Source organism: Phaenicophaeus curvirostris, chromosome 3, assembly GCF_032191515.1.
Source record: "Phaenicophaeus curvirostris isolate KB17595 chromosome 3, BPBGC_Pcur_1.0, whole genome shotgun sequence".
NCBI lineage: Eukaryota > Metazoa > Chordata > Aves > Cuculiformes > Cuculidae > Phaenicophaeus > Phaenicophaeus curvirostris.
In genome coordinates this window covers 60,754,159-60,771,566 of record NC_091394.1, presented here as the reverse complement: position 1 = coordinate 60,771,566, position 17,408 = coordinate 60,754,159, and the positions used below count along the sequence as shown (strand labels likewise).

General features: G+C 41.3%; 1 protein-coding gene across 4 annotated transcripts in view; it reads right to left on the bottom strand.

Annotated features, from left to right (window-relative positions):
- Positions 1–17,408, bottom strand: part of CHD7 (chromodomain helicase DNA binding protein 7) — a 131,055-nt gene that overhangs the window by 47,584 nt on the left and 66,063 nt on the right. For all 4 annotated transcript variants that reach the window (XM_069854153.1, XM_069854151.1, XM_069854152.1 and 1 more), the window contains exons 3-4: positions 10,306–10,727; positions 1,483–1,621 (exon numbers count right to left, since the gene is read on the bottom strand). In XM_069854153.1, the coding sequence (XP_069710254.1) occupies positions 1,483–1,621; positions 10,306–10,727 (561 nt within the window). The remainder of the gene's footprint in view (positions 1–1,482; positions 1,622–10,305; positions 10,728–17,408) is intronic.

Below are 17,408 nucleotides of genomic sequence, written 5' to 3'. Positions count from 1 at the left end.
ACGCATAACAAGTTTATTAATTCTAGCTGTTCTAGCATACACGGCTGTAACCGTTCCCCAAGGTTATGCAAAGAAATATGGGTGCAGTATAATATGCACAGTGCCAGAAAGTATTAAGAAAACAAGTTACATGAAACACTTCATTTACATTTAATCGAAAAGCAATGCAAATATCCTAATATGTGTATTTACACAAAAAACCCCAACTCCAAATGTAAAGTTTATCACTCAACTGAATTACATAGAGGAAGATTTGCCCCACTAAACTGAAAACAAGCGAAAATATGCATATATAGTGAACTGTAGACAGTATATAATCATCTGCAAATTGATCCAAAAAACCATCAGCTCCAAAAGATTCTTCTACATCTTTAGTCAGCACCATTAATTAGGCTGAGAGTGTGCTGTGACACAGGACAGAAAACTTATTTTTCAGACATTTCAGCATTTGTATGGTGTATCTCAGCTTTTCTAATTCAGAATACCTGGCTTGCAGGAATCAGAAATAATTGCTGCTTTTGCTTTTAACTAGAATATACTAGATCACTCACATTTCCTTATACTCTACATCCTTCTGGAAAACACTAAGAGGTAAGAAGACATAATCCACATTTATGTTAAGACACCGCTGTTTGCCAACATTTTGACCATTCTCAACTGCTCATCAGTCTCAACACCTCTGGTAACTAGAAGTAACAACATCCTCAACCTGACAGGCAATGGATTTCAGTAATAGCAGCATGACTATTTAGGAGTCTTATGCTTTCTCCATCACAACTTGCCTCTACTCCTTCGTAGGGGAATTCTTATTTTTAATGCTCGCTCTGACCACTGCCGGCAGAAGCAAGCTGGGGGTCAACCACTTCTTAACACTAATAACGGCAGAGCATACAAAAATTGTCGTATGTGCTATTTCTATACCCAGATTTTTTTTTACGTAAAATAAAGTTTGGACAAAAGTGGTAAGTGAGCAGAGATAATTGCAAGAGAAATTATCAGTGTTGGCTGATGACTGGCAGTCCTGCAAAAAGGCCCTTCATCCATGTAGTTGTAAGTTCCTGACATGGACATGCACGTTTCTGACATCCCACTTTGTCATTTCTTATTCTTGATTTCAGGAGGTTTGCAAAGCCAACACAAGACGAAATACGAGGCTTATAAGCAGGGCCTCATAACGGTACATTGAGTCTGCAGAGCAGAAAATTCAGCACCGTAATTGCAACAGTGGTAGAAGAGAACATGTGAAAACTCAGCAGCGCTATGCACATATCTGCAGGTGATAAGACCGTAAAGCAAAATCATGATGAGAAATACTTGTTTTAGTAAAATATTCACCATGGTGATCTCCAGTTCTCACATTCTTGATGTGTCATCCTAACCAACCCAGAAAACACTCCAATACCTGTATCTCTACAACAAAGACCATGAGAATTACTGTTTAATGCATCTAGATTGTCAAAGGCTGTTGAAAGACAGCATTACCTGAACCCCTGGGTCATCTTCATCTTCAGGATGAGGTGATGGTGGTGGAGTTTTTTCCAAATCTGAGTTTTCAGACCCTTCCTTTCCTTTGTTAACCTTTTTCTTTGTAGCACTAGTTTCTGAATCTTGTTTCTTGTTACTGAAATGGGAGATATTTTTCATCAGTGTTTGTACAAAAATGTATGCAAAAAGTACTGCACAAAACCAGTTAATTCTGTGAGACATTTATTTTCAGTGACTTCATTATTTTCAACTGCCTTCCTTATTTAAGTACTTAAACATAACTAAAATCAGTGATGCATGGGCCATCACTATACATTTCCCATTCCTTAACAACAGACACCTAGCTTCTTTCCTTGAAGATCTTAGCCAGCGACACTGAATATGTATTTAACAAGAAACTAGAAATGAGACTGGAAAGGAAGAGCTGCTCTTTTTAAAACCTTTATTTTCTGAAAGCAGTGTTTGGGCAACCTGACACACGTGAAGCGGGATTACACATGCACTTTTCTTGATATTAACTGTGCGGACCAGGTGAGCAGAGCCAGAGAAAGCGTTACCAAAACAAAGGACTGAATGAGAAAACCATCCCTGCTTTTTCCAAGCAGGAAAGGAGCTTTTGTGTCAGCTCTGAGGACACTCACACAGACTCCACACACGCAACCACAGCTTGTATGAAGGGAAAAACCACCCAGCTGGTACTTCAACATCTACCCTATACTAGAAAGCTATATCGACTGATGGGAGAGATAGGTTTGGGGGATTTTTTTTCTCTCCTTCCTCCCCCATGAAAACGTTCACCACCTAAGGAGCTGGAACCACAGCTCTCTAACTGTACCCAGAGACCTGGAAATGGGTGAGGGCACGCACAGTAAAATCCAGCTTTAAATACATCGTCACCAAATCATGCACCAGGACGAACTCTGACATCGTGGGGAGTAAAATTTTCAAATAGCAACAAAGAAAAACCGATGTTAAAAGTTAATTTTAAGCACACTCACCCTTTAAATCTCAGGTGGGTTTTTTCTAGTCTTTTTTTCCCCTGTCTGTGGTCAACCCCCAGGTCTGTTATTAATTTGACAGGTTGGTTTTGGAAGTTCCCGAGACATTTAAGAGCAGTTATGGTGCACAACAAAAAAGCAAGTCCAGATTGTCAAACTCCACATGGAGCACTTTTATACAGCTCCTGCACCCTCAATGTTTTAATTCCATGCTGGGGACACTGCCTGGGGCTTGGTAGCAACCTTCCAGTACCTGAAAGGGGCCTACAAGAAACCTGGGGAAGTTTCACAAAGGCTTGTAGCAATATGATGAGAAGCAATGGCTGTAAACTGGCGAGGGGGAAGATTTAGACTAGACAGAAGCAGGAATTTCTTCACCACGAGGGTGGTCAGGCTCTGGAATAGGTTGCCTGGGGAAGCTGTGGCTGCCCCATCCCTGGAGGTGTTCAAGGCCAGGTTGGATGGGGTGTTGGTCAGCCTGGCCTGGTGGGATGTCCCTGCCCAAGGCAGGGGGGGTTGGAAATGGATGATCTTTAAGGTCCCTTTCAACCCAAACTATTCTATGATTCTACAGATTTTATTTCATAATCCCCAGCCTCGTAACTTCTCGAACAAACAGCAGCTTTAAACTCATTCACTCCGATCGGCACTGAAGGTCTATTTCGGAACTTTAACTTATAATTCCCTGAACGCAGCTAAGCGTATTGCAGACGACGCCTGAACTAGCGCTTGCTCGAAAGCAAAAAAAAAAAATAAAAATTAACATAATTAAGTCGCGAAAAGGCTGAGAGTTCGAAAGAGTTTTGTGTTAATGTCAAGTTACGGGGCGCGACGCACGGGCAAACACCTCAAAACCAAGATAATTGGAGAGAAAGTTAAGTTTATTGGGGGGGGAGAGGCGTGAGAGAAGTTTGCCGCGGCGGCCCCGAGCCGCGCCGGGAGCGCGCGCCGCCCGCCCTCCTCCTCCCCCCGGGGGCGCGCGCGGGCGGCTCGCGGCTCCCCTCGCGGCCGGCTTGTTTCCGCTCTAGCTGCCACCAATGGCACAAAAGCGCGGCCCCCCCCCCCCCCCCCCCCCCAACCCCCGCCTCCCTCTCCGCTCCCCCCCCCCAACCCCCCCCAACCCTCCCCTCCCTCAAGCCCCGAAGCCGGGGGGCCCCCTTCGCTCTTTCATCCGCGCGCCTCAGAGCGCTCGCGTCGCCCGGGCAACCCGCGGCCACGTGACCAGCACCTGCTCCGCTGGCCGGCGGCCACCGACTGCAGCCATCTGCTTCCCTCAATCAGCGCCCGGCGCTCCCGGCACCTGCGCGGCCGCCCCCCCCCCCCCCCCCCCCCTTTATATCAAGCCGAACCGCTTCACACACCCCCCCAATAAAACGCGATCCCCGTAAAACTCAAGCAAAACCCAACTATATTTTGTTTAAAGGCCGAGAGCCAGGTGAGGCGAGGGGACGCCCCCCTCGACCCGTGCATCTCAGCACGACGCGCTTGCGGGAGCCCTTTTCCTGCTCCGCCAGTGGATAACGGGCTTCAAGTCGAGAAAAGAACGTGGAGTGGGATTGGGAAGATATCCCTGTGCTGGCAGGCCTGCCCCGGGGTGGACGGACAGGGCGATTGGCTAAGGCAATGGGTACAAACTGGAGACGGGTAGATTTAGACTAGACGTAAGGAAGAATTTCTTCACCATGAGGGCAGTGAGGCGCTGGCACAGGTTGCCCAGGGAAGCTGTGGCTGCCCCATCCCTGGAGGGGTTCAAGGGCAGGTTGGATGGGCCTTGGGCAGCCTGGCCTGGTGGGAGGTGTCCCTGTGCATCAAAGGAGGATTGGAACTGGATGATCTTTAAGGTCCCTTTCCAACCCAACCAATTCTATGATGAGAGAGGGACAGTCACAGCACTCAGCACTGGCCACAAAGGTCCCCCCTGACACAGGGTTTATCCCAGCCTCGGCGAGACCCTTTCCCGCTCACAGCGGCAGGGACTCTGCGCTAGGAGTGTTTTGTGACCTACATACGTAACAGAGATGCAGACGAAGCAATTCGGACACAGCTTCACATCTCCCCTCTTGCCAGACCAGTTGCAGATACACCAAAGAGCCACCAAGTTGCGGAGAACAAAGCCCCTCTGCAGCTCCAGCAGGAATTTTTAAATTCAGCAGAACTGCTTTTTTTTAAATGCACTGCTACAGTCTCTTTCGAGGAAAGAAAGGGAGGTTAAGTACAAATGAAGCGTAGAACAGCACCGCCCTCCTGAGCGAGGCAAGACACTGCTTCCCAGTGCATCACCCACCCACCCAGAAGCTTCACCTGGCCAGTGGGACCATGGGCTTCCTCAAATTGCCAGCAACTGCTGTTCCTCTCCATCCTCCCACAGAGCCAGCGTGATCTGTTCCCGACAGTTAAATGCACCCACTTTTAACTCAACCTTTCCACGTGCCAGCAGATCATACTCGTGCCTTTCAGGAATGGTGGTACCCAGGACCAAAAATGCCTTTCAACATCCAAGTACAGGCAAACAAAACCTGTTCTTAAGACACTTTGGCATTACCATTAGCCATCAGGGCTTCTGAGTCAATGATTAACTCTGGATGCACATCTGATCATACTTTCCAAATCTGGCAACACAGAAGGCTTACTGTAATATAGACATTTAGACAGCTACCTCTCATATTTGTTTTCACACCTGCATGAATACAAAATTTAGCCAAGTCGCACTGGAGCCAAGATAGCATCCAGTCCCAAAACAAGAACTAGAGATATGGGAAAAACTGAGACAGTATTTGTCACACACACAAAACACTACAATATTTTTAAACTGTCAGTTCGAACTAGTCCTTCCATTCAAGTGATACAAACACAGACATTTCAGATTAGAAGTCTTACAAGCTTCTTGTCCAATACCACTCTCTGGTTTCATCCTCTTATCCTTGCAGACTCCACAGCATACTGACCAAAGGGGATCAGGAAGAAGACAACCCGCAGAAGGTCAGAGAAGCCAAGGAAGGAAGAAAAACAGGGGCTCAAGAAGAAAAAAGGAAGAAGGGTAACTGAGAAGAAAGTTTGAATTACAATTCGAGAACAAGTATCCCGACTTTGACAAGGTGTTTTGTGTCAGCCGGTCAAGCAGACACCTACAGAGCTAGGTCAAACTCCAGGAACTTAACAGGGCCGAAACATCTGACTCAAAAATACCCAAAAAGCACAGGGTACTTCACAGAAGTAAGAGGGGAAGTAATTAGCCCGTATGTTTCTGTTGTGCAGCTACTTCATCTGACTCGGTAACTGACAGATCTGTTTATCAGTGTAATTTATGGTAACTATCAGGATTTGGATGATGCTTTTTTCTGTAATTTAAACATTTAAAATAAGTCAGAGACTGTTGATCCCTATTTTGCTTTTTGGGAACACTGCCTGTGACAAATTCATGATTGGAAGTTGTCTGGAAAAAAAAAGTGTTATACACACACTGGGTAGCATCAAAATACATACCATAAAAATACAATCCTACCCTCTCAAAATGTTAGCACTGTCAGACTTGCTGTACTGCCTTACTCAAGGAAAGCAATTATTTTCTAAAGTTCCTAGAGCAATCAAAAATTTTTTTAAATCATTTTTTGTGTGTCACAAAAGCAGAAAAAACAATAGGACAACAATGTTTTTTTCCAGCCTGAAAACTCAGACCAATTACTAAAAAGTACACTTTGTTAACAGCAAAGCCCACAAAAGCTGTCTACAGCAAAGGTAAATATCTGGCAGCTGGGCTGGTCAAAGAGGAGATGAGGACAGGTGTGAACAGGAACAGCCTCTGCGGACACGCACATGGAAACCTCGCACAATTTCCTGTTCTCTCCCACAGGCACCCCCCTTCCTGCCTTGCTCAGGATGATCAGAGCTTGGGAGTGAAAACCACCATCACCGCCTCAGGACCTCTCTTCCTGTCCTCCAGCTCCCCAGGGTGCTGTGACCTGCTGCCCACACCGCTCCCCAGCGCAGCAGCCTCTTCCCGCTTCCGTGGCCAGGAGCCATCCCCTTTCCGATACAAACAACAGCGAATCTGTGAGCCAAAAAAAGTCTGTGTCCACTTCCCTCTAAAACAGGTAATGACATTCATGATTAGCACTCCCCTTTTGAGCAGGAACCCACTTGCCTTGCCCTGCATCCCAGGCTGCTGCTGCCGCTGCTGTATGTGTGGGAAGGACTAAGTTTCCCCAGCCACAGGGAGGGGAGGAAGCAGATAAGAGCAGCTCTGCAAAGCACAGCACACTGCTTCGACAAGATGGGAGGAGGGACAAGCTCCTACAAAGTGCTGCCATTTGGCCCTTGCAAAGAGTTACTGCTTCTCCCACCGTTATCGGTGACCACTCTCTAGGGTTTCATAGGAAGCAGCGGGACAGATATCAGCTGTGCTGCAGCATGATCTTCTCAAACAGGTGGTCCTCATCTCCTCCAGGGACAGCCACACGAGGAACAGACATCTGAGCCATGACTTTGCAATTCAGTAGGACTACTTGCCTCTCCCTGTTCATCTGCTTTTGAAAAAATGCTACCTGCTTTGCTTGTGCCTGAAGCTGGCTCCGTAACATTAAGAGCTCACATAATACTCAGCACCTGCACAATTTAATGAAAACTCTTCATTCGTAATCCTAGGTGTACCCACATTTTGCTTTCAAACCTGACTAGTTTGGCAAATGTTTTTTTCCAGTCACCACTGAAATTGTCTTTCTGTATCGTCAAGACTGGGCTAATACCCATTACAAATGTAACAGCCCAATATTAATGTGTGATCTTTCTTTGAAAATTGCAAAGTATGCAGTGTAACATACTAATGGCTCAGTTGGGCGTTTTCTTTCTTTTTAAGGTGCCATGGGACATGCAATTCAAACAGGCTTGAAATTAATCAGCTTTTTTCCATTCTCCAGTCTGACTGTTGTCCCTCACATAAAGGTGCATTTCAGTGAGGGAGGCTGCTCATTTTATCACAAGTTCTTCCAAAGACAGAGAAGATGCGAAGGATAAAGTTTCAAGGGGTTTTGCTGTTGTTTGTTTAATAAATGGATTATAATGGTAGTCAAATTTGTAACTGAAATAACAGGGTTAAATTATGAGTTACACTGAATTACAAAATGGTTATGAATACTTAAATACCAGATCCTTTACCTTTGTCTGTTCTCTAATACAGACTGTGTCAAAATTAACTATCAAAGACTTGTTATGCTCTACCTGTTGCTCTTCAATAAATACATCTCCTATGTCTGACTTTATTTATATGAATTTTACATGAATGCAAAACTCTTCTATTAAAACTGATCCGCTTAGACAGAAATGAAAACCATTAGGTCTGCATAGCATTTAGAAATCTAAAAATCACACTACTCCTTTCAATGCAAAGCTCAATACTGAGCGATATAAGCAGAAGCAGTAAATGCATACCAGCCATTAACTTTATAAAAATATTTTACTTCTATATAATCATCCACGATACATTTAAACTTGCTTAATCGCACTTATCTCAGCTACAGTAACACTTCCTTTCTAGAGTTAGTTCTCCTGAAATACTGTCGTTCAGATGATTAAGCGTTGGGATTGTTGATTTATTTAAAAACTTGATTCAATGATCTCTCACTGGACAGGTTCCTCAGTCTGTGATATTGTCAAAGCAAGCCAATTTCTTTCACTGATTTAAAATTCTTTTGCTGCACAGTATCCCAACGCAGCCCCAGAGTTATTCAAAGCTTTTTGATACTGAAGTTGACAACACCACAAAATGACAGCAACCTTGTTTTCAAGACAGCATTTGGTAATAGAGACAGAAGAGCCATTATGGGAAAAGCAGGACTTGCTCCACACCCTTGAATAAGCACAAGGAACAGCAAGTGCTCTTAATGCTGTCTGAAACATGCTTCTCTCACAGGTGAAACCACAGGAATTAGTACTCACTAGAATACTGTAGAACATCTAGCCACCCAGGGACAAGAGTCATTGCACAGGAAAGAAGAAACACTCTTCTAGAAACACGATTAAGAAAACAGGGATTTGTTCCTTCAAAGGAAACACTGCTCCTTTAATCTGCATGGCATGTCCGAAGATTTGGAGAAGACATGCAAAGAGATATTAGGACTGAGTAGAGGGGACAGAACAGCTCTGAGGTCTGATGTCCAGTGCAGCTACAGGAACCCATGTATGTTTTTGAGGCGGACTCCTTCTAATCAATGTTTATTAAACAAGGCTTCATTGTAGTCAAGACCCTGTGAAACCACGCTAATTGAGGAGTCTGGTAGTAAAAGCTTTTTTATTCTTGGCGTAGAAACTGCTGGTGGATGCTCAATACCATGCAATATGGCCCAGTCGGCCTTTAAACCTATGAGTACTGGGAAATGGAACAAAAAGGTTATTTTAGCTGATACAATATTTTGGTTTCAAAAACACATCCTGGGAGATATAGAACATAAGAGCTTTTCTAAGCTGTGGATTGCTATGTATGTAAACCTCATCTTTAGGGCAGTCTAGAACACAGCCAAAACAACTTCTGTAACAGGATAGACTGTAATTTACTGAACAGTTAATATGACCTGTTCAGGACAACATCTGATTTTACAAGCTAGTGTTTATAAATTCTTCAGAAAACATTCTCTCTGCTAACACAAAAACTTCTTTTTCTTGCCAAAAGGAACAGTAGCATCTACTGTCCATGCCTTGTTTAACCATATAGCTGTATAAAACCTACCCAAAGGTTAGTCTTGTAGTATATAAACAAAGCTGATTCATTAACTGTAATTTTTAAACCCTAATACAAATGGATTTTGCAAACTGATTTGTATTAACCAAGTCTGGCTGTGATTCCATCTGGAAGTTGTATTTTATAACACTAGCCACATCTTGAAAAACAGATTCAGATGTTTGGAACAAATCCAGAACAGTTGTAAGAAATTCTAGGTACAAATGAAAAAAAATATTGAGCTTTAATGTCTTTTTCCTCTCAGTTTTCTCTCAAGCAGGCATTTATAATCATGGTGTTTAGGGAGTTGAGGGGTTAGGAAAGAATCTGTGTTATTATCTGTGACGTATTTACTCATGTGTAATGGCAGTTTGTTCCTTCTCATACTGCTCTGCAGCATTTTAAGCCTATCCTGATAAAGGGACACAGTGCTGAGTGAAAACAGTTAAGAAACAGGGTTGAAGCAGCTGGTCTATACACAAAGATTTTCTGCTAGGAAAACTGTCTTTACATGAAACAGCAAACTTAATATAATCCCTACAGCGAGGATACATCAACATCCATATAAAAATGCCTTTTTAACAGCAGAGCTTATAGCCCATGCATTGGGCTACTGTCAGTACAGAAGAGTACTTGCCAGGTTTGTGCAACTTGTAACAATGCTAAGTACCTACCTAACTTCTTTACTTAGAGAAACACGTCATCAAACCTTTTTACTCTTCTAAACCTTCATCTTTGGATTTGGTCAAACCTACATTCATGTTGAGGCAATTTAATTTCTTAACACACGAACCACTCACAAAGATAGAGGAGCATTAGAAGGGGAAGAGTAAGTTTTGAAATCTGACACATACAGACATGTTTTATGCCTTGAAAAAAAAAAATCAACTTTCTGCATTTCTGGCTTGTTTAAAATAACCATGAAGCCATAAACAGGAAAGCCAAACAAGAGAAATGGGCCCAAGCTTCTCAAAAAGATGATGCTGTAGATGGTAGAAGGCAAACGACAAAACAAGATTTCCTCTCCACCCACGCCATTTAGCACAGATGCTCTAGAAATGCCACAAACATACTGTTTTTCTCTGATTGCATAAGAAAAGTTTCCTGACTTACCTAGCCTTTTTGCTGGTCTTGGGTTTTGGCGTGGAATTTTTTGCTTTCTTTTCCTTTGGCTCTTTAGGGGTCTTAGGGACTTTGGGGGTCTTGGGTTCCTTCTTTTCCTTGGGCTCTTTAGGATCCTTCGGTTCTTTTTTTGCCTTGGGCTTTTTCTTTTTCTTCTTCTCTTCTTGGGAGCAATCCACTGAGTTTCTGCTTAGATTCTGGCTGTCAAGTCCCCCAGGAAAGTCTTCCTTACCAAAACCTTTACTGGGACCTTCTGCAGCAATATGATTGTTTTTCTTTTTCTTTTTCTTTTGCTGTGGCTGCGGCTCAATCGATGGCAGATAATCATCACTTTTCACTAGCTGGGTATTCGGTCCACTAACCTGAGTCATATCCGGCACTGGTTTCTCTAAAAAGGGTTCTGACGGAGAATGCTGAGAGAGACAAATAGAAAGAAAATTGTACATTGGCAACTTTGATTACTAAAACCATACTCTTTTCGAACAAGAGGTTACAAAGGGGGAAAATACTAAGCAGAAGATTATCCTAGTAGCATTTCTGAAGCATTGTACAGTTTAACAGTAGAAAAAGCTTTCTGCAGTTAAGACAGTAGCTAAACAACCAGAAATTCTTGACATAGCAAGGGTAAAAATTATTCTGAAGCTTGTATATAAAATGGAAGTAAACAAAATACAGTCTTCAACTTTTAGACGCAAAAGAAAAGCAATTGTTATTTCAGATATCTCAAAACAGTTGTTAGTATAATAAATGACTCACTACAAACTATTCAGTCGCACTGGAATTTTGTCCTCCTGGGAAAAAAATGTTAAAAGTTTGCTTCTAGACATGCAATGGAAAATAAAGTATATTCACGGGCCGTATTTATAAAAAACTAATCAAGGCAATTTACATTGGCTCAGCTGTGACAGCAGGGGTTTTCATCAGCATGTGAAGGAGTAAGCCACTTGAAAATGTAATATAATGCTACATTTTAAGTCAAAGATCCACAGCTCCCTGCCTGTAACTGAAACAGATTTGTTCCTGCTGCCGACTGGACAGACAATTACCTTAAGCATTGTGAACCTGCAAAATTATCCTATTTCAAAGTCTGTATAGAATATCAGGTTTACACCAGATTTATAAAGTACATGAAAACCTATGTACAATTACACCAATGTCAAGTGCCTGGACTAAACATATTAGATATATTTGCAGCTTTTTTCCTCTTAATGGTTCTGTTCTACACAAAGATCCATCAGTCTGCAATGAAGAAAAGCTCTAAGCTTTGCTGTTAACAGTGCAGCATATCAAAGCTCTAATCTGCTTCTCCTCACTGCCTGCACGTGGTTGGAAATGCAGGACGGCAGCACTTTTCAAGAAGACAAGTAATAGCACAACACCGTACTGATGCCTTTCTTGCAACTGCATATAGCGTCAGACCATTTTCCCATCCTCTTTCTGTTTCTCCCCTTTTCTCTTCCCTGAAAATTAAGTTGGGACAATTGTAGGTGGAAGAGCTCCCCATTGGCCATACTCACAAAGTCTAGCTATTCCAGGTGTTTGAGCCATTGAATGGGAGAGAAGAAAGGTTTATAGCAAAGCAGAATTTTACTTCTAGGAATAGCAGTTGCCTGTGTTAACTGTTTGTGATGTTATTTGTGTCTCCTTTTCTCCACTTTTTATTTAAACTGCACCTACTTAGGCAAGCATGCAAACAAATGACTATAAAACCAGCCCCTGAGCATAATGAGAACTGATGGGCATAGGCAGGTGTATATTTTAGCCACCTTATCTTAAAAAAAACCAACAAAACAACCTGAAACAATGCACTACAGATTAAGGAAATAAAATTCTTAATATCATTAAATGAGAAAGTGAACGTAGGTGCATTTTTCCAACTAAATTAATGTAGTTTCCTGAACGTAAACAAACTGAACCAGTGAAGTCCTTAACTATTTGCAGCATTTCGTCACAGTAGGAAAAAAATACTGTGCCCCGCATACTCTCATACTCAGAAGGTCCCCAAACATCAGAAAGAGCAAGGCTGTCAAGAAATGAAGACAACTCTTTACTGTTCTTTGAAGAGTACAAGCTAGACACTACAAGCTCTTCTACTTCATCGAAGAGACTCCAGGAAAAGGGTAAAGGCCTCAGCTACAGTCTGAAGATCTGGGTCTACTTGGCTCAACCAAGAGCTTCCCAGGGTGACTTACGCAGGTTTCTGTCCTCCACCTGTTTATTAAAACACTTTTTAGTGCAACAGGGCCTTGGCTGCAGTGGAAACTGAGCTCTAATGCAAACCTGATGCACCCACTGCATCAGCACCACATCAATCAGCCCCACCTCAAGGCAATCTCTCAGGTTAGGCATCCTGAAGTATCAACCAACACCTCTTCTAGAAATCCATAGTCACCGTAACACTTAAGATATTTTCATGCTGGTAAGTTCACAAAGACTGGATATCTGTAGAGAAAAAGCCAATTCCAGGAAGCCAGTGGTGCAAATGATTTCTGCACTTCAATTAAGCATTACATAAAATTGAGACAATCTAAAATCTTCTAATTGGTTTTGAATTTAGTTGACTGAATTGAATTGAACATCTCAGATTTATTCTGTGATCCTGAAACAAAACCGTCCTCTCTGTACCTCAAGCCATTATGTACTTGTACTGTCTAACACTTATTTTTAGTTAGGAAAAGACAGGAATATTACATAAATCACCCATAGTATTAGTTATCCATACGTTTCCAGAGTAGTATTTTAAACCTATGTTTTCCCAAGGTAGTCAGCGTATTTCTATATTTACACCATTTCCTATCTCATGCATTCCACATTTCTTCAGAGACCTCAAGTGCAAGTTTTATCAATGTCTTCACCAAGCTGTCTACCACAAAACTCAGTCCTCTTTAAGTACTGTTCATTTGCTGTGTCTACGTTTTTCTTCCATTATTTGTAAAGTTTGTGTTGAGCAAGTGTTTAACATCATAGTACTTGTTTGCCATATTAAGAGAGACTGTTAAAATTACCTAGAAGCTTACACATAAGGTACAACTTTCTAGAACAAATCATGATTGGTAGTTTCATTTCTTTTTTTTCCTCTTAAGCACATCAAACAGCCAAGCCAACAAATATTTAAAAACACAGGAAACCCAGTAATGCCATGTAAATTTAACTCTACAAAATTTTCATTCATTAGTGGTATGACTGAAATCAGTATGAAGCTTTATACATACTTGAATATTCTCATTACCTTTTAAATCTAATTGAAAAACTTATTCTTTGTGGGTTAGTTTGTTTGCTTGTTTCTTTTAGGAGTCTGAACAACATTTAGCACAGCCATAAGCAAATCTGAATAAAAGGCACACAGCTTTCCAAGTGCCCACAACAGCAATGTCAGCCCTTCATGATCCGACATTTGTAACTTTAATATAAGGTCTGGCCAGAAGGTAAAGCACCAAGAATGGCAGTGATTGTATTCAGTAACTCACTCTGGAAGATGCCGTCCTGTGAAAATTCAGCTTCTTATTACCTCAGAGAGGTTATCCACAAGACTAATTCTCAGGCTCTAACACAACTTAGACTATACCTTACACTAGACTTAAACATTACACACAAAACAAATATTAAAAAAAATATATATAGCCTTTTATTTACAGTACCAAGTCATGTGTGTTACCAAGCGTACAAATTAAAATAGTATGTTTTCATTTCATATCATTCACAATCCCCCAAACACTGAGCTACTAAAGCCAACTCTGCCCTAGTTAGGCTTTGGTTAATATTTCCTATTACTTGAAAATACATAACACTTGCCACGTGCCACTCCTTTTGCAGCTGGGCAGGTTTTGTACTTCACCTACATGTGATTCGTAGCAATTCTTCAAAGAAATGGACGTGATTATTTTTCTGGAAAGTCTGTGCCTACACTTCTGCAATACACTAAAGCAGTTTATCCCTAATCAACAACCCCACATTGCTCCCTAGTGTGAAGCCGTGTAGGAGCAGCACAAACCTACTGAGGAGATCGGAAGCAGCTTAAAAGGTGCATTTTCTTGCCCCAAACACCTTGCTTGCTCTTTCTTAAGAGGGGAGAAAAAGAACAGGCTTTCACTAGTAAATATTAGATTAAGCCTGCCACAAGGAATTATTTCAAATAGTTCTACTTCTTTACATCTACAAAGGATAACTCTAGTTACAGGGTCACAATTTCTAATGAAAGAAACCCATTTTCCATTTACAATTTTTTTTTAAAATGTATATTACAAGTTTTTGCAAAGAGATTGAAAAATTTATCAACATACTTTACAGAAATCACTTCTCCTGCTGCTTTCTGTAATAACAAAGCCATAATTTAGCACGTTGGTATAGAATTTAATCATCCACAGGAAAGAAACTAGTGAAGATTAAACACAAATATGTATTTGTCCCATTTGATATTACAGCAGAATTATTTTTGGTATTATTTCAAATAAAGTAAAAAGGTGCTCAAAAATATTGGTGTGTTTACTAGACCCACATCTCTTTAAATCTTTTAGAGAAAAGCTGTTTTTGTAAACATTTAACAAAGAACAGATGGCCTGTTTTAATCATGCGAAAAAACCTGGAGCTCACATTAATACTCCTACCACCGACTACTGGGGCTGGTCACCTCCCCAACCAGCAGCACGGTACTGTCTTCAGTAATGCCATTTAATTTTACAATGGACGTTTCCTCATCAATTCCCACTGCCTGACAGTTAATCAATGTTATTAACATGCAACATCACAATGCAGGACACTCCTAAAGATCGCAGCTTACTACAGCAAAACAGAGATTCCTCAGGAACTCTGAGGAGTTAAAATAATTTACAGCTCAACAGGTTATCCAGGACAATAATATACTCTTGTCAACCACATCCAAGAATGTTGTAAATGAAAATATTATTGGAGAAAATTATTCTGGAGTGCAGAAATCTCACTTTTCTGGAACTGAAACTTATTTTTGAACACCAAGATTTCAAAAATGAAGCTGCCTGCTTTTCACAGCTGCTTACACATTTAGAGCTAAGCTCCTTCTCTGCCGCCCAAAGCACAGCACAGATAAATGTCTTGAACCAGGCCTGTTATGTGAAGTAGCAAGATGGACAGGACGTAGGATTAATCCAGTGAGGGTTAGCAGCAGGCAGGAAAATCTTTCTGTTGCTTGAACAAGGATTGAACCACAATCAACTGTACTTAAGCACTGAAAGTAGCTTGAGTGTCACTTCCCTAGCAGAACAGCAACTTGAGCCAATATTGAGCTCCAAGTATGAAGCAAGAGCAGCAAAGTATGCAACATGACTCAGCTAACTCTGTGAAATTTAAATATCAGCACCAAACAAAAAAAAACCCGCTCCTTTTTACCAGAAGCACTTTCATTTCCCTCACAGTTATTTCCAGATTCCCTGGTCTCTTCTGTATTTTAAAGAAGATCTACTGTAACCATGCTGTATTCACATTGTTTATTAACTAAGTTGTGTAACGGTACAGCAAGTGCTCAGTCAGTTCTCACTGGCTCCAAAATACAAACCACTCCAATATGATAGCTATACCATGGATAATTCCACCTTGGGTAAATGATTCCTGAATATTCTCATTTGCAGCAATTGCAGTCCTGTTAAATTGTCACCTTTACTTTGGAGGAGCTAAAATAGCAACCGGCCACAAAAGCAGAAGATGGACTCCAGAATCAGAAGCAGCTCCTCTACTCATTGTCACAGAGATCACCCATTTTCTACTTGTATCTTTCCTGATAGGGCAGTTCCCAAGGTGTAAGAAGGCATCAGGTGTAGAAATTGCTCCAAGATTCCTCCCTTACAAGGGTTAATGAAAGGACACATCATCCCTCTGGATTACTTAGAACAAACTACTCATCTTGACTGGCCTCCAAACAAATAATTTGGAAAGTTTCCGTGTCATGTCTCCGTACATTGCTTTGTCCCTGTAATTCTCAACTTGTCTCGTCAACACTTTCAGCACTTGGTCTGTCTTGGTGCTCCCGCCATCTGAAACATGCTTTCCTAGAGCAACGCAAATACTTCTTAGACATTGTCTGTCTGCAAAGCTCACATATTGGTGAAAAATCCCCAGTAAATAGGAATTAATGCCACCTCCAAAATCACAACCAAATACCAGCACCTACATTCAACAACAGTACAGCTGTACTATAGTAGCTAAAGTCCACAAACATCTTCAAAACCATGCTCACACTTGTAATTCTTTCCAAAATGTGTTCTGCCATTCATTTTCTTCTCTTTTATTGTGAATGATGACTCCTCCCCTTTCCTGTTAAACTATGGCTTTGAATTGAAGATGTAGATGTCTTTTTTTTTTTTTTTACTTTGTTACATGAAAATACTTAGTGCTATCTGAAAATATTTTGGGTGATATGATGATGTTTAGAAACAACTGGTATCTCAGTACTTCAGAAATGCCTCTAAAAAAATTGTCGTTCTAAAGTGACAACTTGCATTTATAAACAAACAAGTGTTGTCAGTGATCTCAGCAATAAAGGGAAAGGCATCACACCAGATGAGGATGAAAGAAGTCTATTTTGCAAACAGACTTGACAGGAATCTTGTAGTTTACTAAATCTCTTGCCATACATCTACAAAACACAGATGCAAATGTATGCAAAATGAAAGTTCTATTAATACTTTCTTAGCAAGACATAACTTGACAATTAAAAATCCCTTTGCATGAAGAAAGTGAACAGCAATTCACTAAAACATGAAGTGCCGCTGCAATATCATTTTATTTCTTAAGCAAGTCTTAGAATAGAACACAATAGAATGTTCCAAGACTATCCCAAGTCTTCCTGCCCTGTTTTTGCTAATGGAGACTATCTTTAAAACACAGGTGCAACTATTAAAAAGTTAGAACTTGCCAATGTAAAGTTTTCAGAAAAGTTCTAAATAAAAAAACCTAGAATTTTGATGCCAGCAGCATCCTAACAGTGGAGAAGTGATTAAAACCCGTCTTAATGTGCCCTCAGCCACCACTGTAAAGGTACACCCACTACTGATTTGGTGGAGCTGCAAATATCACACAGTTATTTTATGTGGAAGAACAAAAGCACGCTATCTGAAACACAGAGT